The sequence below is a fragment of the Diaphorina citri genome, unplaced genomic scaffold (assembly GCF_000475195.1).
Source record: "Diaphorina citri unplaced genomic scaffold, Diaci psyllid genome assembly version 1.1 scaffold1299, whole genome shotgun sequence".
NCBI lineage: Eukaryota > Metazoa > Arthropoda > Insecta > Hemiptera > Psyllidae > Diaphorina > Diaphorina citri.
In genome coordinates, this window is record NW_007378728.1 from 50392 (window position 1) to 76306 (window position 25915).

At 37.7% G+C, this 25915-nt stretch overlaps 1 protein-coding gene across 1 annotated transcript; it reads right to left on the reverse strand.

Moving 5' to 3' along the window:
* Positions 1-235: 235 nt before the first annotated feature.
* LOC113469931 lies at positions 236-6295 on the reverse strand. The gene is made up of 4 exons (XM_026827979.1): positions 4021-6295; positions 3601-3827; positions 2711-3320; positions 236-2559 (listed from the first exon to the last, which is right to left on the reverse strand). Exons 1-4 carry the CDS (start codon positions 5383-5385, stop codon positions 1732-1734), a joined length of 3030 nt encoding a protein of 1009 aa, XP_026683780.1. The 5' UTR covers positions 5386-6295; the 3' UTR covers positions 236-1731.
* Positions 6296-25915: the final 19620 nt, after the last annotated feature.

Below are 25915 nucleotides of genomic sequence, written 5' to 3' on the forward strand. Positions count from 1 at the left end.
TATGGTCAAGCGAGGCATTATAATGCGAGTCAGCTTTCGACTGACGAAAATTTCTCCTCCAGCATTTCTCGCCAACTTCGTATTTTACCTCAATATTCCGACGCTGATCATAATAATGGGCTTGACGGTTCGAAGCCTTAATCTGGTTTCTTTTAACTAACTCATGCAGATCCTGTATGTTCGCCTACGATTTAACGAATGAAGGGTAGTCCACGGTCTCACTGTCATCTTCAGGTTCGTCAGGTTCCACATCCCGCCTACTATGGCGAACAGGAGCGACTTCCCTACCGAACATGAGTAGATTTGGACTATATCCTGTGGAGGTCTGCGGAGAAGAGTTCATAGCAAACTGGAATTCCGCCAAGTGCTGATCCCACTTCAACTGCTTCTCATCAATGTAGGCTCGGATTAATTGCTTAATAGTGCGATTTGCACGCTCAACAATGTTGATCTGCGGACTATAAGGAGGCAATTTGATGTGTTGAAAACCGAAATCCTTAGCCAACTGAGCAATTATCTTGTTCGCGAAATGAGTACCATTGTCAGTGATAAGCTTTCGTGGGACACCATACTTGTAAATAATCAGTTTCTTAAATTGTTGGGAAACGGTATTAGCGGAAGCATTTCGAAGCGCTACCACCTCTACATACTTCGAGAACTCGTCTTGGAAAACAAGAATGTACTTATTCAAAGAACTAGAAACGGGATACGGACCCATAAAGTCGGCATAAATTACTTCCCCTATCCGATTTATTGGTTTAATGCACATTTTCCCAGCAGGCTTCTCATTACTCGGTTTGGTGGACTGACAAACTTTACAAGCTCGCACGTAGTTGGCAATATCCTGATACATACCAGGCCAAAAGTAATAGCTGGATAACTTCTTGTACATCTTAACAATACCTGGATGCCCAGCAGACTCTACATCGTGGTGCTCAATGAAAACTTTCGGAAGAATCTCTGGAGCAGGAACGAGCTTCCAAGATCTACCAACGTCATCTGCTAACAATAAGTCCAGTGGATCCACCTTGTGATGATAAAGAAGATCATTCTGGAGTTGGTAAGTAGGATTGGAGTCCGGATCATCGGCTACCTCTTTCACCTTTGCTGAATACCAGCGTTCATAATCATCAATCTGACTAATCGCTAGCAAAAATGTCGAAGCTTCCTCTTCATCAACCGGAACAGCTGTATTATCGGAATAGACAACTCTACTCAAAGCATCAGGTAAGTAATGCAAGCTCCCTTGTCGATGCTCAATCTTAAGATCGTATCCCTGCAACTGCAGTGACCAACGTGCTAGTCGACTGGTGGGATTCTTGAGGTCATATAACCATTTTAAACTTCGGTGGTCCGTTATAACCTTTATTCTATAGCCACCTTCCAGATAAGGTCTAAATTTCTTTATAGCAAATACGACTGCCAAACATTCGAGCTCAGTAATGGTATAGTTTTTCTCAGCTTTGCTAAGGCTCCGACTAGCATACTCTATAACATGGATATTTCCATCAACCTTTTGAGTCAAAACAGCCCCTAAAGCTTGAAGTGAGGCATCCGTCTCAATTCTAAACTCGCCAACTTCCCAATTGGGTCTAGTTAGAATGGGCGGAGTAGTGAGATGCTGCTTTAAGTTGGACAAAGCCTCGTCTTGTTCTGGACCCCAAGTCCACCGTTCTTCTTCAGTAACTTAGTCATAGGCTGCGTTTGCTTGCTGAGGTTGGGAATGAATCATCATTTGAAAAATGCAATCATCCCTAGTATCCTACGAAGCTGTTTGACATTAGTTGGAGCAGGATAATCCAAAATCGGTTTAACTTTTTCGTTATCAATGCGCAGTCCGTCTTTATCCACTATAAAACCAAGATATTTTAGCTCGCTTGCAAGAAATTCGCTTTTTCCCCAATTGATTTTCAGGTTGGCTGCGCGAAGTCTTTCAAATACCTTTGATAAAATTGATAGATGCTCCTCAAAAGTATCAGTGGCAACTATGACGTCATCAATGTATCGTTTCACAAAGCGTTCCAAGTCGGCACCAATCACTTGATCTATAAGCCGTTGGAAAACTGGCGGGCTTATCTTGAGGCCAAAACAAAGGCAGGTATATTCGTAGAAACCTTTGCCAGGAACCTGAAATGCAGTGTACTTCATGCAATCTTCGGACAGTGGTATCAACCAAAAAGCCTTTTCGAGGTCAATTTTACTGAGGAATTTGCAACTTTCTAGGCTATTTAAAATCGTAGTCATATTAGGTATTGGATAGTTGTCCGCTTTAATTACCTCATTTAGCTTACGGAAATCCAAACAGGGCCGATAACTTCCATCAGGTTTCTTAACCATAATCAAAGGATTGCTCCAATCGCTCTCACTAGGTCGAATAACACCCATTTCCAGCATTGAGTCCACCTCCTTGTTAATAATCTCCTGGAGTTTCGGATTTACAGGATATGGCCGTTGCTTGATTGGAGTGTAATCCGTCAGCTTGATCTGATAGGTTAATTTATTCGTCCTTACATTTCCTTGAGGTTGGACTTCCTTAACTTGCTCAATAAGACGATTTACCTTCTCTCTCTGCTCGGTCGATACCTCAACAATGCCGTCGCAGGCAGGAATAGCCTTAACATTCTCATGCAAGAAACTATGGTGATTGTCAGGGTCGTCCTTATAGTACCAGGTACCCGCAGAACCATCAATCACCATCTTCATACTTCACCTTCTCTCTCTGCTCGGTCGATACTTCAACAATGCCGTCGCAGGCAGGAATAGCCTTAAGATTCTCATGCAAGAAACTATGGTGATTGTCAGGGTCGTCCTTATAGTACCAGGTACCCGCAGAACCATCAATCACCATCTTCATACTTCGTATGAAATCCATACCACAAACAAGATCAGTGGTGAGACTGGGTAAGCACCGAACTCCCAACAAGGTTCCCTTACCTTTGACTTGGACAGGTAAACTAATGATCTTATCTACAACTACCACGTTTCCATTTGCCACTTTGACCCTTTCTTCCGGTATGCGATATTTGGATAGGTTTAAAGAGGCAACTCGATCGTAGCATGCTCCACTGATATAACTATAGGCAGCACCTGTGTCAATAAGTCCCACAATGTTAGTACCCAAAACTCCAATATTGACGAACAAGCGGTCAGTTACCACACCGGTCTTCTCCGGATCGGAATGGTGAATCACCCCAATACCGAGCAAATCATCTTGTGTTGGTACAAAAGAAATCCCAACATTTGACGGAGATGGTAGATCAGATCCAGGCCGGACTCCGTCTCCACAACTACCACGTTTCCATTTGCCACTTTGACCCTTTCTTCCGGTATGCGATATTTGGATAGGTTTAAAGAAGCAACTCGATCGTAGCATGCTCCACTAATATAACTATAAGCAGCACCTGTGTCAATAAGTCCCACAATGTTAGTACCCAAAACTCCAATATTGACGAACAAACGGTCAGTTACCACACCGGTCTTCTCCGGATCGGAATGGTGAATCACCCCTATACCGAGCAAATCATCTTGTGTTGGTACAAAAGAAATCCCAACATTTGACGGAGATGGTAGATCAGATCCAGGCCGGACTCCGTCTCTTACGACCTGGCTCCTCCTTTTCCCTTCCTGCGCTCTTCTTGTCTCTTTGGCTGGGAGCACGAGCAAGTTCTTGTGGTTTCTCCTGGTTTACCGCATCTATAGCAATGAATAGGCGATGTGCGATTCATAATGACAGGCGGCCCATTATATTCATGAGAAGGCCCAGCTTGAGGCTCAATTGCGGCGACAGGCTGAGGGGGAGCAGGCAAAGCTCTGAACTGATTGTTGGGCTGAGGAACGTGATGTTGATTATAATAATGTGAACGACGAGACCAGTTATTATGACGATTATTCCTACTGAACGATGTCCGCGATCGCTGAAAACTAGTTCCCGACAACTCTGGTTCGTAGGTACCATAAAATTGGGTATTATAAGAGCGGCTAATCTCCAAACGTTTTAACATGGCTTCCACGTCATCGAGCGTGGACAGCGGTGGCACGTGAACGACGAGACCAATTATTATGACGATTATTCCTACTGAACGATGTCTGCGATCGCTGAAAACTAGTTCCCGATAACTCTGGTTCGTATGTACCATAAAATTGGGTATTATAAGAGCGGCTAATCTCCAAACGTTTTAACATGGCTTCCACGTCATCGAGCGTGGACAGCGGTGGCAGAATCAATAAATCTTGGTACTTTGGAAGGGCTCCAGAAATAACTAAATTCACCTGAGCCTCGGTAGATAAAGGTTCCGGACAGCGGCGGAACATTATTCTCATTTTTGCCAGATAGGCGGCCACTGATTCATTCGGTCCCTGGGTAGTTGTGGCGATCTGCCGAAACAGGTGTGCTTGGTAACTCGGGATTCCGAATGCCTCTACAAGCTGGTATTCAAACTCTTCCCAACTTATAAACTGCTCCATCCTACCCAGATACCAGGTAAATGCTACACCTTCCAACAACTCGGATACATGATGTAACATCACATCCCAGGTGACCTGATGCACTCGCAGCTTCAACTCCAGTTTCTCAAGGAAGGAATGTACGGACAGCGAGCCCGGCTCGCCCGAGAAACGCAAGCCCCACTGATGAACTTTTAGAGGTCTTGCCGACGCCATCGGAGTTGGAGGAAAACTTCTCCGGCGATGTGACTCAACTTGGCTTGGTCGGAAATGTACAGCAGCATTAGCGTCCGGTGCACTCGCAGTGTCTCTGGAGATAGGTCGAGTTGATGTGGGAACAGGGTTAACTGTCTCCAAACGCGTACCAATACCGCCTAACTCCTCTTCAATATATTGACCGGAGTCACCTGTCAGCTGAGGCATCTCTGCCTTTTCCTCCCCATTATCATCCTCATCATCAGAAGATTCCTGAGAGTTGACCGCATTTGCCGCCAGCACCGTACCTAATCTAGACAACTCGGTATAGATCGTTTGTTTCGACTCCCTAAGATTGTCGTTATCAGTATCGTCCCAATAAGAAACATAGTTCAGCATGTGCTGTAACCTGGCTACCAATCTAGAGTACTTCGGGGAACCGCATGAATCGCTAAAACCCTCAACTTTCACCTTCAACGTATCTAGTGTGGACTTAACTCGGGTAACATCATCCTCAGACACGCTTATTACCTCGCGGCTAACTACAACTACTATTGTTCCCGCAATTTCACGGTCTAATAACTTTCTAAGTTGACGGCGCTTTTCAGCAACGGTAGCCTTGGGAGTACCTCCCCGAATTTTAATTTCAAACTCCAGCTCTGGTGAAGCCAAATGGTCAACACTAGACTTTGGTAGTCGACAAGGCCGCAGCCCTTTGTCAGAGCGTTCCTCGCTCTTTTCAGACATTCTCTATCGGTAAGATTACTCCCGATTAGAGTTATAATTAATACGCTTAAATAAAATAAAAAAAAACTTCAAAGTATTATAATAATCTTCAAGTAACAAAAGAATAAATATAAATATGACGCCGGCCTCAAACTATCGCAGCATGTGCAAAAAAATAAATTATACACCCCAAAATTATGTAGTGAACTCTATAGCAACAAAACAACAAGTATAATAACCATACATAACTGTATGTAGAGCTCCTCCTCCTGCTGTCGAGTATCCATCCCCTATAACCTATAGAGTCCAAAAGAAAGGACGAAAAAAGAAATTATATACCTAAAAAATAAAAGTCCTAATCCAAAAAGAAAAGTAAAAATAAAAAGAATTACTGTACCAAAAGAAAGGAAAAATATATATACCTATTCCCTAGCCAACCTCCTCAGGTTACCGGCGTGAAAAATATGGGACATGGTAAAAAAAAACAATCGCTCTCGCCCTCCTCGTTTGCTCCAACAAGTGCAAGTGTGAAACACCTATCAGCACACACGAAAAGGGTTTAAACAACTGTAGGCTAACTACAATGGATAGGAAAGATAAGACAGAAAAGTGTATGGGCTTGTCTCTCGCCGGCGGTCTTGGTGTTTTAATACCCGACACAGCGTTAAAGAGACAGTCCACACACGGAAAAGAAGAAATGAGGAAAGAAAATAGGATTTGCTGAAATACCATTGTTCAGGGGGAGTCGGTATAGTCTCCTTGGGTCGCAAAACAAAACCCGAACTACCCATTGCTAACCTACTCCTACCTAAAGAAGAAAACTCTAATAAACTCCTAGCAAAGTCCTAACATTCCTATAGAATACCTATCTATGTATGTAGAATATCTATAAATCAGATAGGGTAAACATAAACACGTATGTATACCAAAGCAAGCAAAGCAACGAAGCAAAGACGAGCAAATAGAGCAAAGCACAAGCAATCGGTAGGAAGTGTAGAGACTAAGAACTACCAGTGTTACCCAAACTACTCGTTATACAGGATGACCCAAAATCCGTAGACCTCACGAGTCTCCTAAGTTTCCATACCAAAGCAAACAAAGCAACGAAGCAAAGTCGAGCAAATAGAGCAAAGCACAAGCAATCGGTAGGAAGTGTAGAGACTAAGAACTACCCATTGTTACCCAAACTACTCGTTATACAGGATGACCCAAAATCCGTAGACCTCACGAGTCTCCTAAGTTTCCAACATCGAGCCTAAGCACGACAAGTAGCCCTCAGGGTACTTTTTAAATCTGACCTCAGATCTAGCTGAATCTAACTTCTACCTATCGACTGATATATCCGACGAAGCTCATCACTATCCCTACGCTAAAGATATGAGTAATATAAAAAAAATATGTATCCTACTAATAAGGACTTCAGTAAGTTAAAAGTAAGTAAAAAAAAATATATAGATATAACAATATGGTTAAGCTAACAAACTACATCGATATACAGGTGAGATTCCACCGATGCACATACCTACAATCTAATGCTAAACTGATAATATTGACGATAGTAATAATAGATAATAGTAAAGCAAAAAACTCTAGTAAACTTCTAACAAAGTCCTAACATTCCTATAGAATACCTATCTATGTATGTAGAATATCTATAAATCAGATAGGGTAAACATAAACACGTATGTATACCAAAGCAAACAAAGCAACGAAGCAAAGACGAGCAAATAGAGCAAAGCACAAGCAATCGGTAGGAAGTGTATAGAGACTAAGAACTACCAGTGTTACCCAAACTACTCGTTATACAGGATGACCCAAAATCCGTAGACCTCACGAGTCTCCTAAGTTTCCAACATCGAGCCTAAGCACGACAAGTAGCCCTCAGGGTACTTTTTAAACCTGACCTCAGGTCTAGCTGAATCTAACTTCTACCTATCGACTGATATATCCGACGAAGCTCATCACTATCCCTACGCTAAAAAATATAAGCGATATAAAAAATATGTATCCTACTAATAAGGACTTCAGTAAATTACAAGTAAATAAAAGAAATTTATATAGATATAACAATATGGTTAAGCTAATCAACTACATCGATATACAGGTGAGATTCCACCAATGCGCATACCTACAATCTAATGCTAAACTAATAATATTGACGATAGTAATAATAGATAATAGTAAAGCAGCGCTTCTTAAACTACCCGAAGTGCGTGGTACCTAACATAAAAATTAATAAAGTATTTATTGATAAAATAGTCAATTATACCTCGGAGTATTCCCGAATGTCTACTATAGGATCCTAATGTACTGCCAGGTGGTTTATGACCCAAGAGTTGGTTAGGGTACGTCCAAATCAGCTAACAAACACAGTCCCCTTGACAAAAGGAAAATACCCTCAGCGATAAAACTAAATACGATGCCTCTCATAATGCTAATCTAGGATGTCGTTCTAAGCCTCTACCAGGTCAGACCACTAACTACACTACCATATTTCACCCCCAGGATATATTGCAAAGTTATCCGCTCTGCCTAAGGATGGATCTATCTATCGAACGTAAGGAAAAGCTAATATTTATGCAAGTGTCACAGGTCGTCACCCCGAAATTATAAAGGCTGATAAAATAAAAGGAACATATTATCCTACAATCTTGGTATCGAAACCATTTTATTCATCCTCAAAATCTGCGACGCTACAACCCAGTACACCCTGTACAAATGATAAAGTTAACGTTTGGAGCAAGCCACACTTCCTCACTACTCAATAGTAATGTAAACATAGTTTAAAGATTTGTAAGACCTCGGCTATTAGGTAGGCATGTACCTACTACCTACTTAACTAGAGTCAAAACTGAAATCTGTGTCCGAAAGTCATTGTCCATGTCGGCTCCTAACTATTGTCGACATATTTTCTAAAATGCCCTATTGTCCAGTGGTAAGTCCAAGTAAGTCCATCTAAACCCTACCCCTAACTAAAAGTAAAGTAAATTTCAAATTCCAGAATACCCATAGCTATACAACCTAAGTTACCTAAGTCAGTAGTATCCCTGCAGAACCTCTTAATTTAAGCGCGGGTATCAACAAGACACCAGTCTAATTCCTTGGTCAAAGACGCAACTAAAATTTATTCAATAAATATCTTACTGCCTTAATCCCAAGACTAATACACGGTAAAGACGTAGAGTAGTAAAGACGCGAGACAATCTGAACTCATCCTAAACTGATATGTACCTACTACCTACTTAACTAGAGTCAAAACTGAAACCCGTACCTATGTTATGTCATTTCTATGTCGGTCCCTACATAAAGTTTGCGCATTCTAATAAGCCCTATCGTCTGTGTAGTCAGTCCAAGTACGTCACACTATAACCTAACCCTAACTAAGTAAAGTAACAATACAGATTCCAGAATACCCATAGCTATACCACCTAAGTTACCTAAGTCAGTAGTATCCCTGCAGAACCTCTTCATTTATGCGCGGGTATCAACAAGACACCAGTCTAATTCCTTGGTCAAAGACGCAACTAAAAATTTCAATAAATTATCTTACTGCCTTAATCCCAAGACTAATACACGGTAAAGACGTAGAGTAGTAAAGACGCGAGACAATCTGAACTCATCCTAAACTGAGAAATAAGCCTCGTAAATAAAAGTCCCTAAAACAAATAAATAAGCACTAAGCTAACATCACTGAGATCAAAGGATCGATCATGATAAAATAAAATAAACTCAAATAATAAAGAACATTTGGGTTGTCCCTCAAAAAATTAAACCTAAAGATAGGTAACTGAATAATAATAAGTACCAAAATCAACTCAAAAAAAGTGAGCAAGAAAAGTGCTACTCAATAAATTAAACCTAAAGATAGGTAACTGAATAATAATAAGTACCAAAATCAACTCAAAAAAAGTGAGCAAGAAAAGTGCTACTCAATCCAACGAAATTTGTCAATATACCTATACACTGTACCAAATAACATATCATTGTCGTTGAGATCAACAAAATTTACAAGTCAACAACAGGTCAACAAAGTACAAGTCAACAAAACATTTCTAAATTTGAACTATGAAAATGTATTCATCCGCTGCACCCACTGTATACCGACTTCGTTAAACTTAAACTAACATGTTTAAAACTTGTTAAAATCGCTTGAAACCTATTTTGAAAAATGAAGCTAAAATAACACGTAGGCTATAGCACCTACCTATACCTAGAGATATCTATGTATGTAGTATCTACGTATGAAATGGAATTTCTGCTTTTGATAATCGTAGGTACCTAACTAAGACGTAGGCTATAGCACCTACCTATACCTAGAGATATCTATGCATGTAGTATCTACGTATGAAATGGAATTTCTGCTTTTGATAATCGTAGGTACCTAACTAAAATTTAATGATTCCTACTCAGAGATTTAAATACCTACTTAGGAACTAAAATTTTACCAATGCTAAATAATGCAGGCCAAAAAAAAACAAACATAGCCTAACCAAATCTATGTAATGGTCGAAATAACTAATTAGCACACAAAAAAAAATATCTTAACAAAAGGACTAACTACCTATGATGGATACTGCAACAGGAGAGAGCTAAAGCTGAAATAAAATTCATGCAACATAAGACATGCAAAAAAAAATTGAATAGAATTCATGCAAAAATCTCTGATCTGATCTGATACAAAAAAAAAATTAAAAGAATGTAGGGAATTTTTTAATTCCCCTCCCAAAGGAAAAACAAACATGGTCAACATTTTAACATAAGGTCATTTGGTCAAAATAATTTGGGTCATTTGGTCAAAATAATTCGAGTCCCAGTTCGGGCGCCATGTAACACTCTAGGTCCTCCTAAGATGAAGAAACTAAATAGAAAGAGAAATACCAATTGGTAGGACCTATTAGGACCTATCGAGAGTTTGTATCTTCTTCTGTGAGTATTTTTGTTTGACCTGGACAATTAACCTGGAAACAAAACCGAAAACCATTGAGAAGAAGACTCGGCCTGTGTTCCCAGAGCGAAATATCCGTGGAATATATTGACTAGAACATGGTATTTATCATCTACCCGAGAACGCTTTACTTTTCTTTAGAGTAGGAGCAGTGGGAAATAATGTGGATATGTGGAAGAAATAGGTTCCTAGGGGTTCCTAGATTCGGTGAGGTTTTCCATTTGAAAATATGAATGTGGAAATCGGTAAACCGTGTTTCATTCTCTGGATGAGACTGAAAAGCTACATAATTCAAACTAGGCGAAAAAAGAAAACAAAACAAAAGATAACTATCATCATATTCATCATGCAAGATAATAAAAAATTAGTGGAGATGTCAGAAGAACCACCATTATGAAATGAACACACAACTTAAATTTGGTTGTTCAGGCATCTCCACCAATTAAATGACATTTTTGGTTTGCCAACACTCACACTTGACACATCTCCACCAATATTTGTTCAAATGGCGAGTTATTTAGCCTGTGCAAGTTTTCCGTGCTTTTGTTATTACTGAGCGATTAACATTCTAGTCTTCATTATGTTAACTATCATGAGCTAGTTCTGTGTAGGCGACTGTGTTTTGTATGATGTATATCGCTATCAGAGTTTGCATTGCAAACTTTAGAATTTTCGCTGTAGCAAGGTTTTGTTTCTATTTTATACGGAAGGGAAATGGATATCGTTCGACATATCCAGGTTTTCGCTATAGTGAACTTCCCCTGAAAATACCAATTGGTAGGACCTATTAGGTACCTATCGAGAGTTTAGATTCTTCTTCTGTGAGTATTTTTGTTTGACCTGGACAATTAACCTGGAAACAAAATCCGAAAACCATTGAGAAGAAGACTCGGTCTGTGTTCCCAGAGCGAAATATCCGTGAAATATATCGACTAGAAACTATAGAACTGTAAGGGTAGAGACAAGATACTAGATTGGCTAGAACATGGTATTTATCATCTACCCGAGAACGCTTTAATTTTCTTCAGAGTAGGAGCAGTGGGAAATATTATGTGGGCATGTGGAAGAAATAGGTTCCTAGGGGTTCCTAGATTCGGTGAGGTTTTCCATTTGAAAATATGAAGGTGGAAATCGGTAAACCGTGTTTCATTCTCTGGATGAGACTGAAAAGCTACATAATTCAAATTAGGCGAAAAAAAGAAAACAAAACAAAAGATAGGTAACTATCATCATATTCATCATGCAAGATTATAAAAAAATTAGTGGAGATGTCAGAAGAACCACCATTATGAAATGAACACACAAGTTGAGTTGAAATCTCAGACACTTATCTGGAGCGGGAACAGAATCCCATTGACGCTTTCTCGGTGGTCCGAAGTCCTTACTGTTTCGGGTCTAATCATTACCATAAATAACACATTTTGGGAAACGACCCGATGTAAAATTGAAAAAGAAAAAAATTAAATGTCATTAAAACAGTCAAAACAAACTTTTTAGATGAAATCAAAATGACTTGGAAAGTAAAGGGAACGGTTTGAACTTCCGAGGTGGCAGAATTGTCACGGAAATGTCACGAATTTTGGGACATCCTCTAATTTTTGAACTTTGAACAGGAGAACAGATTAACTAATAGTTCAATTGCGATCCTAGTTAGCTTAGAACGTAGCGCGTCTGTCGGATTCGATTCCCGTCTGGGCCGGATTTCATCCTAAACAGGTAAAGTTCGTTCTCGGAACGGCTGGCTTTCTTGTATCCCATCTTCCCTCTCTCTTCGCTTTCGGGACGATAAGACCTTGGTAGTTACAGTTCCCTACATCAAGCCTCTGAAAAAATAAATGAATAATTAAAAAACATGTCGATTTTCAAGAGAATTCCATCGGTATAACTTGAGATCTTGTGGTCTTAAGGGTAGCCAAAGTAGGTCCACTACTAACCTACATTATTGTCAGTAACTCAATGCCCTCCTTAAACTTCTGTCCTAATATTAGTATTCAATATTATATTTAGGTAGGTAGTTAATGCGTTATAGTTAGCTAGGTAGGTAGGTATGTTATATTTATCTTAAAACAAAAGCCTCTGTAGTGCAGACTCAGCGTAAATAGGTAGGTAGGTACAGACTTTTAAAAAAACAACAACTTGAACCTAATAATTTGAAAACTATAAAAAAAATATCATACAACTGTTATTAAAAAGCAATAAAGTGAAATTGAAACAATACTTTGTGGACTTAGATGAAATCAAAATGACTTGGAAAGTAAAGGGAACGGCCCGAACTTCCGAGGTGGCAGAATTGTCACGGAAGTGAGTCATGAATTTTGGGACATCCTCTAATTTTTGAACTATGAACAGGAGAACAGCTAACTAATAGTTCAATTGCGATCCTAAGTTAGCTTAGAACGTAGCGCGTCTATGTCTTCGGATACGATTCCCGTCTGGGGCGGATTTTATCCTAAACATGTAAAGTTTGTTCTCGGAACGGCTGGCTTTCTTGTATCCCATCTTCCTTCTCTCTTCGGTTTCGGGACGATAAGACCTTGGCAGTTACAGTTCCCTACATCAAGCCTCTGAAAATATAAATGAATAAATAAAAAAACATGTCGATCTTCAAGAGAATCACATGAGTATAACTTGAGATCTTGTGGTCAAAGTAGGTCTACTAACCTACCTTATAGTCAGTAACTCAATACCCTCCTTAAACTTCTGTCCTAATAATATTAGTATTCAATATTATGATATTTAGGTACATTGGTAGGTATGTTATATTTATCTTAAAACAAAAGCCTCTGTAGTGCATAATCAGCGTAAATAGGTAGGTAGGTACAGACTTTTAAAAAAGCAACAACTTGAACCTAATAATTTGAAAACTATAAAAAAATATCATACAACTGTTATTAAAAAGCAATAAAGTGAAATTGAAACAATACTTTGTGGACCCAAAACCTGAGACTGTGAGACTTTGCAGTGTCAGACATATTAACGGAGGGAGGGATGTTTGTAGGCTAGGTGGCCGAAAGATAGATCAATAGGGGTTATATCTGTGCTCTGGGATTTGGGATCTTTTTTATTACTTTCCTTATCCTATAGGAAGGAAAGTAATGTAATCGGGTCAAAATTTCGATGGTCAGTTTTTAGTGCCAAAACACGTTTTGAGGTCCCTAGAGCCTAAATCCAAAGTTTCAGCCATTGGTCCGTGGGTGTGTCTGTGTGGAAAGTTATCTGTAAGTATTATGTAGTTGTATCTAATTTCTAATCTATCACTCGATTAACAATTAATATTAGGCTGTTCTTGCACGGTAATTCTGAAAGGTGATATGAAAGGTGATATAAGTATCTAATACAGTCCTATGAACTTTTGTGACCGCCATCGCCATGCATCTTTGGCCAGACCAGAAAATAATGGTTTTCCATGGATTTCCAGTTTTCCACCTTAAGAAAAGAATGGTGAGGGCAATTTTATTAATCTACGGGTACTTCTTGCCCCCCCTCCCTTTAAGGAAATATTAACTTTTCATTATTTCCAGCATTTAAATAAGAAAATTAGAATCTCACATCTCTACCGCTCTACCTAATGTCAAAATGAGTTCATAAAAAATATCATAGGTTATTCTAATCTGTTTATGGACAAAGCTCAATTTGTAGCTATCTCATTATGGGTATGGGATTTAGAAGTGTATAGATATTCTAATTTCTAATTATACAAAAATCTACTTATTAGTGTTTTTTTTCTTCAAACTCTCGTTGAGACCCTAAAAAATTATGCGCGTATTTTTTTCGTTTGTTTCATCTCGCCTCAAAATCCACAGGAGGGCACCACTAATCAAGAAACTGTAATGCTTATTAGTGTTTTTTCTTCAAACTCTCGATGAGATCCTAAAAAATTATGCGCGTATTTTTTTCGTTTGTTTCATCTCGCCTCAAAATCCACAGGAGGGCACCACTAATCAAGAAACTGTAATGAGTACCAACCAATCCTCGACTCTGAAACACTGAACTCGTTGAAATCGCTCGAAAAGCGTAGCTTCTCATTAACATTTATTCATTTTCAAATTAATTTTAATTCCTTTTCTTTGTGTTTTACGAAAAACCCTCAAATCAATATTCAAATGTGATGTTCATGTGCCATATTTTTTTGGAAAAGGCTGCAGGGCAGTCCGTATATTTAAATTTGACTCGAAAAAAGTAATCAGTTTTCTTGGGTGAGAATCTTTATTCTGTAAAAAAAAAACAAACTATAATTAAGTAAATAGGTAGGTACCTAAAATATTATGTAGAGAAAGGGAGGATATCTTTTGAGCATTTGGCCGCAAGTACCCTCAATAAGACCCAAAGGTGAAAAATACATGGGCATTTAGAAGACTAAAGCAATAAAATTATTTCCTATTATGATCTATTTTATTACTATTATTTTATCAAATGTTTTGGGATAGGTGGATACATTTAGGTAAATGTAATGGCGTAACCCTTACATCCTTACAATAATCATTGGGCCGTGATTTTTATCAAATGTTTTGGGATAGGTGGATACATTTAGGTAAATGTAATGGCGTAACCCTTACATCCTTACAATAATCATTGGGCCGTGTCCTGCAAGTAGCAATTTCGAGATTACTTTGTATTTGTAGTCCTTGAAGCTTCAAAAAAGTGGCTAATTGGTTACTTTTTATACTTACTATAGGTATTTACCTATCCATTATGTACTATAAAAAGAAAACAAGCTGAAAATCTGATTTCTCAGAAGGAAGTACCTACTGGTAAGCTCGGTGGCTAATTGGTTACTTTTTATACTTACTTATAGGTATTTACCTATCTATTATGTACTATAAAAAGAAAACAAGCTGAAAATCTGATTTCTCAGAAGGAAGTACCTACTGCCTACTGGTAAGCTCGTAACTAATAGAGCTACTTAAATTACCTACGTATATCTACAAATCTACTGGTACCTACATAAGTATGATACGTACCTCGTACCTAACTTTACACTAAATTTGGCGGAAGTTTGAACGCCCGAAGCGAATTTCTCCTCAACATAACAATATTACCTACAAGTAGGTAGGTACCTAATTACCTATACCCTATACCTAATTACCTATTATGTGTACCTACAATACCTATCTTAGACAAAAAATATTGATTACTGCTAATTTTGATTTGAGAGTTGTAAGTTCAAAAGATCAACGCCTAAAAGTTAAGAGTCCATTTTTTTTTTTTTTTTTTTTTTGGTAAGCTCGTAACTAATAGAGCTACTTAAATTACCTACGTAGGTATTTCTACAAATCTACTGGTACCTACATAAGTATGATACGTACCTCGTACGTAACATTACACTAAATTTGGCGGAAGTTTGAACGCCTGAAGCGACTTTCTCTTCAAAACATAACAATATTACCTACAAGTAGGTACCTAATTACCTATACCTACTACCTATCCTAGACAAAAAATATTCAGAAACACATTCATTACTGCTAATTTTGATTTGAGAGTTGTAAGTTCAAAAGATCAACGCCTAAAAGTTAAGAGTCCATATTTTTTTTTTTCTTTTTTTTTTTACTGTGTTGTGACCTCAAAGACTAACCTCTGTTTTTGATACTTTTGATTACCTATTATTTTCGTAAAATATTTAAGCTTTCTCTCATCCTCCTATTGAATGGCAAATTCTTCTTTCATGAATTTCACTTATAGCTAAGCCTACTCCCTTCCTTGAGAAAGTTCAGAAACTGGTGGCGTTTCATCAATTTATGTAGATAGAAGAGTTAAAAGTTACCTCATCTATATGCAGAGGTCTCTTGTTGATGGCGCATCATCATTTATGTTGAAATAATATTCAGTATTTTAATGTGTTTGATCTTTTATTCAGAACATCAATTTGTTTAAAATGTGATTCTTTTTTACGTTCTCCACTTCGCCTACCTGATGCCTCTTGGAAAAAAACATCTATTTATGTACCTACCTATCAACATACCTATGTATGTATTTGCATATTGATAAGTTGGTATGATGATAGGTCGAAAAGTGGTTAGATGAGGTAACTTTTAACTCTTCTATCTACATAAATTGATGAAACGCCACCAGTTTCTGAACTTAAAAAAAAACATCTATTTATGTTGGTACCTTTCTATCAACATACCTATGTATGTATTTGCATATTGATAAGTTGGTTGTGATGATAGGTCGAAAAGTGGTTAGATGAGGTAACTTTTAACTCTTCTATCTACATAAATTGATGAAACGCCACCAGTTTCTGAACTTTCTCAAGGAAGGGAGTAGGCTTGGCTATTTATGTGAAATTCGTGAAAGAAGAATTTGCCATTCAATAGGTGGATGAGAGAAAGCTTAAATATTTTACGAAAATAATAATCAAAAGTATCAAAAACCAGAGGTTAGTCTTTGAGGTCACAACACAGTGAAAAAAAAAAAAAAAAAAAAAAAAAAAATTGTATAGGAGTTGATCGGTAACACACAGAACACAAGAAATCACACGCTCCTCTCACTAACTTATCCACAAATCAAATAATAACAATGATTATATCACTGCAAGAAGGGTACTGAGGCTGCCAAGACCAAAGAACCATCTATTTACCAGTGTAAGCGCTTCTAATGATGATCATTTTCTCAAATAAGTACTACTTACGAAATACCAAGCAACATTAAACTGCTCAGATAAAGGGACTGCATATCCTAATTCGATAGTTTAAATCTAAATAAAGCACCGATATCTTCCTTCTCGCTTCGCCTGTCTTCCTTCTCTCTTCGATTTTGGGAAGATAAGACGTAATACCGAAATTGGCAATTATCAGAATTCTTAAGGTGTGTCCACAACTCCCCACATTGTCCATGGCCGTCGATCGATGTGAATTTATTGCGAATCGATGTGGATCGACGGCTAGTCGGTACCTTGTTAATTCTAACTAACTAAAATATCATCTAAATCTGTTCTGAAACAAACTCGAACCAAGAATGTTCAAATGTCTGTCACATGTGGTGTCCGTAAGGTTTTGGTGTATGAGTAATATGTATCTACTTATTATTGACGTCTGAGCCAGTTGGCGTTCTACAAACTTATAATATAATATCGTGAATTATTTGTGGTAAAGCAGAGAGGTTGTTCACAACTTTTGTGGATATCACAGCACTACCTACTAAATGCCTCCTTTACTATTAGTTGTCATCTACTCGTATCATCAATCTTTTTACACTGGTAATGCCGCCACTGGTCGCTCCTCAATTGTTCTCACGAGGCTGAGTGCATCCCGGAAAAACACAAAGCCGAAAAAACGTCGACCCTGGCGAAAATGAAACCCAGTACCTAGTCAATTATACCTCGGAGCATTCCCGAATGTCTACCATAGGATCCTAATGTACTGCCAGGTGGTTTATGACCCAAGAGTTGGTTAGGGTACGTCCAAATCAGCTAACGAACACAGTCCCCTTGACAAAAGGAAAATACCCTCAGCAATAAAACTAAACACGATGCCTCTCATAATGCTAATCTAGGATGTCGTTCTAAGCCTCTACCAGGTCAGACCACTAACTACCACACCATATATCACCCCCAGGATGTATTGCAAAGTTATCCGCTCTGCCTAAGGATGGATCTATCTATTGAACGTAAGGAAAAGCCAACCTTTACCTATGCAAGTGCCACCGGTCTTCACCCCGAAATTATAAAGGCTGATAAAATAAAAGGAACATATTATCCTACAATCTTGGTATCGAAACCATTTTATTCATCCTTGTAAGGAAAAGCCAACCTTTACCTATGCAAGTGCCACAGGTCTTCACCCCGAAATTATAAAGGCTGATAAAATAAAAGGAACATATTATCCTACAATCTTGGTATCGAAACCATTTTATTCATCCTCCGGTGGTCCGTTATAACTTTTATTCTATAGCCACCTTCCAGATAAGGCCTAAATTTCTTTATAGCAAATACGACTGCCAAACATTCGAGCTCAGTAATGGTATAGTTTTTCTCAGCTTTGCTAAGGCTCCGACTAGAAAAATATAAGTAATATAAAAAAAAATTATGTATCCTACTAATAAGGACTTCAGTAAATTAAAAGTAAGTAAAAAAAATTATATAGATATAACAATATGGTTAAGCTAATCAACTACATCGATATACAGGTGAGATTCCACCAATGCACATACCTACAATCTAATGCTAAACTGATAATATTGACGATAGCGATAATAGATAATAGTAAAGCAGCGCTTCTTAAACTACCCGAAGTGCGTGGTACCTAACATAAAAAAAATAATAAGTAATTATTGATAAAAAAAAGTCAATTATACCTCGGAGCATTCCCGAATGTCTACCATAGGATCCTAATGTACTGCCAGGTGGTTTATGACCCAAGAGTTGACATGGATATTTCCATCAACCTTCTGCGTCAAAACAGCCCCTAAAGCTTGAAGTGAGGCATCCGTCTCAATTCTAAACTCGCCAACTTCCCAATTGGGTCTAGTTAGAATGGGCGGAGTAGTGAGATGCTGCTTTAAGTTGGACAAAGCCTCGTCTTGTTCTGGACCCCAAGTCCACCGTTGGCCCTTCTTCAGTAACTTAGTCATAGGCTGCGTTTGCTTGCTAAGGTTGGGAATGAATCGTTTGAAGAATGCAATCATCCCTAGTATCCTACGAAGCTGTTTGACATTAGTTGGAGCAGGGTAATCCAGAATCGGTTTAACTTTTTCGTTATCAATGCGCAGTCCGTCTTTATCCACTATAAAACCAAGATACTTTAGCTCGCTTGCAAGAAATTCGCTTTTTCCCCAATTGATTTTCAGGTTGGCTGCGCGAAGTCTTTCAAATACCTTTGATAAAATTGATATAAAAGAAGAAAATTTAAGGTAGACACATTTAGGTTTTAGAAGAAGACTTCTGAGAATATGTTAGAGAATATTTTTGTAACCCTTTTCACAGTTTTGTGCAATTTGTAAGATACCTAGGTAAAATGTACCCTCTAATGGTCCTAATGCTTAATTACGTGTCTCTCTTTTCCATTCAAATTTGTGACCAGACATGTATTGTTTCCTTGTCAAATTTACCTCCAAATAGCCTAGTTATTGTTGCCTATTTGTTTTACTAAAATCTTTACAACCTTTTCCCTGAAACCTAATTATCTTTTTATTAATCGACCCATTTTTGAAACAGTAAAACAAAATTATGAAAGGCATTTGGCGTCTTTGCAGCGAGTTCCTGATAATAGTGCTGAAAATGATAAAAGTAATATTGTTAGTAATAGTGATAATTACTGAGATATAAAAGCCATATTTGTTGATAATAGTGATATGACTTGGATTAAAGTCATTAAAGTAATATTGTTGATAATAGTGGTAATAATGACTTAGATCAAAGCAATATTGTTAATAATGATAATGATAGCTCATGTGCTAATCTATTTGAGCCTATAGCAGCAGATGATTATGAAACACCCACACTGCCAACATCATACACATCTTCGTTCAATTCATCATCTTCTTCTTTCCTAGTCCTTCCTTCCTTCTTTTTCCACATCTTCTTCTTCTACCTTTTCTGACTTTCCTCTTTTTCTTTGTGTCTTTCTACGTTTGTTGTCTCTTTTACATAGGCACTTTGTCGACTTCTCCTTTTATACCTATTTCATCGCATTTAGTTTATTTTGTCTCTTTCGTTTTATTTTCTTGTTCTTCGCCTGTCTGTTTCCTCTCTTTCTTTTCCTTCAAATTTTCCTCTTATTTACCTTCTTCTTCATGTAATTTAATTAGTAATTACCTAGGTTAGTTCTAGTTACCTTAGCAGCCTAGGGCACCAAAAAATGCCAATTTTCTCCTCAAGTGAAAACCACTTCGGAATGGTATGAAAGCCAAATCAGATCTTCATACTGAAACATGCCAGGCCATAAACCAAATAAGCTGTGTGGTATGCGTGCGCCTGTCCTAAAGTATAGTTGTACTCGGATATACAAGGGCATTAAATTTCTATAATTTACATCGGTGATAAACCGGCCTGGAATTTGGGATGACGTCCAACTCGGACAAATGCTAGTCAAGGACCTCGGAGAAATTCTTGGGATTTTGATATACGACAAGAAGTTTATTGGAGGAAATGAATCCATTTTTCAAAAGCCTCTTGCCTCTTGACAGAAGACAAAAGATGGGAAAGTTCAACATTAAAATCCCTGTGAAACTTGTGCTTACAATGGGCAACCCAAATATTGGGCAGTTCGTCTTATAAAATAATAAAAGATCAAGTCTCTCTAAAGTTCCCCTAAAAAAAGAACGGAAAGGGCATATCACAATTGCTTGATGTTTGTAGATATAATGTTATTAAGGATCAAAACCTCAACATCTTCGGGACCAGTTTCTGCGCTTGTATAAAGGTTTTTATCTCCTGCCCACAATCCCTATCTCATAAGTCTCATAACGGTATTGTAACGACAAACGACCAGGCTCAGAAGAGGATTTGAACTTATGAACCATTATTGTTCCAAGATGTATTAATTGATTGATTTTGTGTACCGATTTGATACAGCAGCAACAATGATAAGTGCAAGTTATGAAGGACTGATCCTTATGTTGTGTTCAATATATTAGCAGTAAGATATTAGCAAATTTTCCTATCCATTTTCATAAAGAAATTCAATATTGAAGCTCTATAACTATTTTGCAATACTCGTAACTCTTAATACTGTTGGGAAATGCCAACATGGTTTTCAATCGATTATCTACTCTGTACAAACCTATGAGATGCCAGTCAGAAAAACAGATGGATACCTAGTAAGTATAGATAGGTATCTATCTAAATAATAAATCCTCAGACCTGTACTTCATGGATCTAAAACAAACTGGTAAGTTCAAACTACTCGGTATTATGATAGCTGGAACAAAGCATGATGAAGAAGATCTCGGAATCCATGGAAACGATTTACAAAATAAGCAACCATAAATAATAGCAGGCTAACTTCGCATTGGTACATTTCAAAATGTCAGTCACAGGGGAGACTCCGCGAAAGGTCAATTCTGATTGCTGATTGGTTAGTGGCGGTTACTGCTCGAACATTTAGTAGATAATTAGAAAGTACTTCCAATCGTCTTAATGTTTTCAAGTCTGACCCAGATCGTTTTCTCATGGTACCCTGGACTGGAGATCGTGTTGGCTTGCGGCATTGGTGCACAGGTTCTTGAAGATTCCCACGATCTGGATTCTAAATAGCATGATGGAGCGAGAGTCTAGCATTTCGGAAACTTCCTAGTTAGCACCTCGTACAATATGATAATGAGTACCCATGCTCTTGGTTGTTTTTTGTTTGGATTATTGTTCATTGTTCTCGCAGTTGGTTTATTAGGGGATTGCTGTGGTTGGGAGTTGTCCTTTGTTTTCTACAATTACCGAGATTGTCCACATAAAGTTTAATAATTTTATGTGTAGTGCAGACTCAGCGTAAATAGGTAGGTAGGTACAGACTTTTAAAAAAACAACAACTTGAACCTAATAATTTGAAAACTATAAAAAAAATATCATACAACTGTTATTAAAAAGCAATAAAGTGAAATTGAAACAATACTTTGTGGACCCAAAACCTGAGACTGTGAGACTTTGCAGTGTCAGACATATTAACGGAGGGAGGGATGTTTGTAGGCTAGGTGGCCGAAAGATAGGTCAATAGGGGTTATATCTGTGCTCTGGGATTTGGGATCTTTTTTTTTTTTGTTCTTTTCTTGGCGTTTGAGAGATGGCCGTTTTTTCAATAATGTTACTTCGTTTTTTGGCTGTGATATTTTTTTTTTTTTTTTTAAGAGGTTTGACAGAGGGAACTGTAACTGCTATGGTCTTATTGTTCCGAAATCGAAGAGAGAAGGAAGACAGGATAGAAGAGAAAAAAATTGATCATTTCCATTTGCTTACTAATTACTTTCAAAAATAAATTCTGAAATAAAAAAAATTGTTAAATATCCATACAGCGGAAATTCTCTGAGTCTAATAGAAACATATGGATATCCTGCTCCTCTCACATCTGCATATATGCAACTTCTTGTCATGTATGCACATTATGCACTCATCTGTGATTCTGTGTAGTGCATGGCTCGTGAATGTTGCATAATTACTGCAGGCTGCGACTTGGGTCTCTTTAATAGTTTTGTGCTCTTTGATTTCAGAAGATTTTAGCATTTTAGTGATTTTGCGGATTAATTGAATATTGCACGATGACCAAAAAATAAGTTTTATTGGTATTATCTTTGATTTTGTTGACCGACTTAACTCGATTTTCTTGTTGGCTTCTCGTTATCCCAAGGGCCCAGGAGTCTTTATTATATTCAATAGTTTAAGGTTCAAATAGGTTTGAAATACATATGTACCTAACCTATTCATAAAACCAAATACAAAATCTAGGTGCCTTGATAGGTATAACATGATTTATTTAAATAAACAATATTTCTATGCATTCGCCCAAAAGTCGTATATTTATATTTTCTAATATTATTAAAATAGTTGACAAGTCATGTCAAAACCCAAGAAAGGTCGAATTGTTCAAAACCCATCATTTCTGTCATAAATATTGAGATTTCTTTTGAAAAGGATTTCGTTTATTAGTTCAAGTTAAATTGACCGGATTCAACCATTTCACACGCTGCATGTGATGGTGATTTTTCTAAAGATCTTCTTGAGGACACACAATAGTGTGGCAGGCTTTGTCTTGGAAGAATGGCCCTCTTATTTTGAAAACATCGACCATTGTTTTGACACTGAGAATTTCGGGCCCCGGAACTTGAGAAAATGAAAACATCTTGCTTTTCAATGAAAGATTTAACCAGAATCAGAGTTTATGGTAAATTAGGTTTTGGAGAACGTAATCAAAATAGCGTAAAACTGGAAAAGGGACAATGGGATGAATGCTGTTTGAGGTTTGTGAATAATAACTTCATTGTGGATGGAGTGGAAACCAAACTGCGTTGACAGTTTGTGTTTATTTCTATGTGGCTATGTTATCTCCAGGGAGTTCTTCGTGAATTTCAGGAAAATTTACCTATTCTGTCCTAAATCCTAATACATACTACATTGGTACTACTTGGATGGTTTAATGCAAAATTATTTAAATGTAAAATGCAATGGGGAAATATGTATTATTATTTTACCTATTCTGTCCTAAATCCTAATACATACTACATTGGTACTACTTGGATGGTTTCCCCACCCGTGGCACAAGCTCTGCTTATACGGATGGGTATACCATTTATAAAAAAAATGTATGTTCTGAGTTTTTTATCGATCATCAGGAATATGTATTTACCTATTCTGTCCTAAATGCTAATACATACTACATTGGTACTACTTGGATGGTTTAATGCAAAATTATTTAAATGTAAAATGCAATGGGGAAATATGTATTATTATTGGAAGTGTTTTGATCAACATAAATTGCTGAATTTCAATTCACCAACTTGGAATCTTTTACTGAAGACTTGACTTTAATTTGACGTCAGGAATGTCAGGATACAAACAATACTTTCATATTATCTTACCTGCCTCGGTGGTGTAGCACCTGCCTCGGTGGTGTAGTACCTGCCTCGGTGGTGTAGTGGTCAAGGCGCTCGCCTGGTAAACAGGAGGGCGTGGGTTCAATCCCAAGACAAATGCTAGTCAAGGACCTCGGAGAAATTCTTGGGTTTTGATATACGACAAGAAGTTTATTGGAGGAAATGAATCCATTTTTCAAAAGCCTCTTGCTTCTTGACAGAAGACAAAAGATGGGAAATATGATAGTAGGTACCTAATGTGCTCAATTGCCTAAATAGTGGATGTGCCAATATCTTCTAATATTGCTGAAAGGAGAATCAAGCATTAATACTGAATATGTGCCAAAAACGCCAAATTTATACTGCTAAACGAGAATTAGTTATTTCTGAAATACCTTCAATGATGGATGTGCCCAAATAATAATAATACTAATACTAATAATAATAATAATAATAATAATAATCCATCAATCCAAACTGGACTCAATCTCCGTCCAGTCAGTCAATAATCACAGGTTCCAACTCGGAGAGTCAAACAGATTTATGAAAATTTATCTGTTCCGCAGCTCCCTTAGCAATCTGAGCATCCAGGTTGCTCAACATTTTTGACATATTGTGAGAATTCTTGCTTTATTGATAGGTCTCCTCTGTCTGCGTTAGTGTATCTTTTGCAGACGCGATTGGAGCAATATAAATCATAAGAGACTACCTATACCTAATGTTTCCATCTTGATTTTTCATTGTGTTCTTGGAACCCGTATTGACAAGCGGTGTTACCGTATATTACAGGGGGATAGGATGATATATGGCGATTGGCGATATATTTACCTTCAACAAATGAAGCCAAAGTCTACCAAAACTTTTGTGAACGAGCAATATAAATCATAAGAGACTACCTAATGTTTCCCTCTTGGTTTTTCATTGTGTTCTTGGAACCCGTATTGACAAGCGGTGTTACCGTATATTATTACAGGGGGATAGGATGATATATGGCGATTGGCGTGAGCAATATAAATCATAAGAGACTACCTAATGTTTCCCTCTTGATTTTTCATTGTGTTCTTGGAACCCGTATTGACAAGCGGTGTTACCGTATATTATTACAGGGGGATAGGATGATATATGGCGATTGGCGATATATTTACCTTCAACAAATGAAGCCAAAGTCTACCAAAACTTTTCTGAACTTCATCCGCGAATACGTTGTTTCAACACTTCTTCTGCTTGTGTCTATTAACTTTGCCTGTTTTCCACAAAGGAGTGTTTCATAGAATATTGCCAGATTTTCACTGAAATTTACACCAACAAAGTTTGATACACCTGACATCACTAGTTCCTGTGAAAGTAACAGCATTTATCAATAAAAAATGACCTGCTACAACAAAATCATCAAGTAGACGCATAAATTCTTGCATAAAATGATAATGACTGCAGTAATCATAGGGATTCGCAGACTTGGGTCTCCATGAATACCGATGATGTCACTCTTCGACAAAGAACAAAGCTCAATGTCTAGCAAGAAATCTCGAGTTATTTCCAACGAGGAGTGCCAAACGCTACCAAGGTCCTTGGTGATCTGCAGAAATAATTGATTGATTCATTATTCACAGAGGAATTACAATAAATTGGCAAATACCTTACCAACAAATCCAACAATAGCTCATGAAGGATGAAGGCATGTCGAATCGTCATCAGCCTTGTAGTAGGTGACATCAAGCAACTGAATAGAAGAACAAAGTGATAACTTGCACACCTAGATGACATTCTTGACAGATCTATTATACACTTCATGTTGTAAACAGATTTATCTGTTGAAGAATAATACTCACATAATTATTTAGAAGCGCACAACTTACCTGTAGATGAAACATTACATTGGAATCATCACAATTTAATCAAGTAATGTGAGAGTGCGAGACATACGTATTTCTAATTTCCTGGCAAATTAATATCGAAATAATGGAAATGATTCCCAAGAAACAACTTCCAGCATATGTAAGTATTAGATAGGTCCATACCTAGTTCTACGAAAATGACCGATACACAGTAAAATTCGACTGAAAGCGTTAAAGTTGAAAGAGTTTCTGTTGCGTGACAAACAAGTGCAGATCA

Excerpts from the sequence above, each read along its gene's own strand:
- LOC113469931 (XM_026827979.1), bottom strand. The coding sequence starts at position 5,385 with ATGTCTGAAAAGAGCGAGGAACGCTCTGACAAAGGGCTGCGGCCTTGT. Across the intron at positions 3,828-4,020 it reads CACGTGCCACCGCTGTCCAC|CCCAACAATCAGTTCAGAGC; the intron begins GCTCGATGACGT and ends CACGTTCCTCAG. Across the intron at positions 2,560-2,710 it reads CGACCGAGCAGAGAGAGAAG|GTAAATCGTCTTATTGAGCA; the intron begins GTGAAGTATGAA and ends CAGAGAGAGAAG.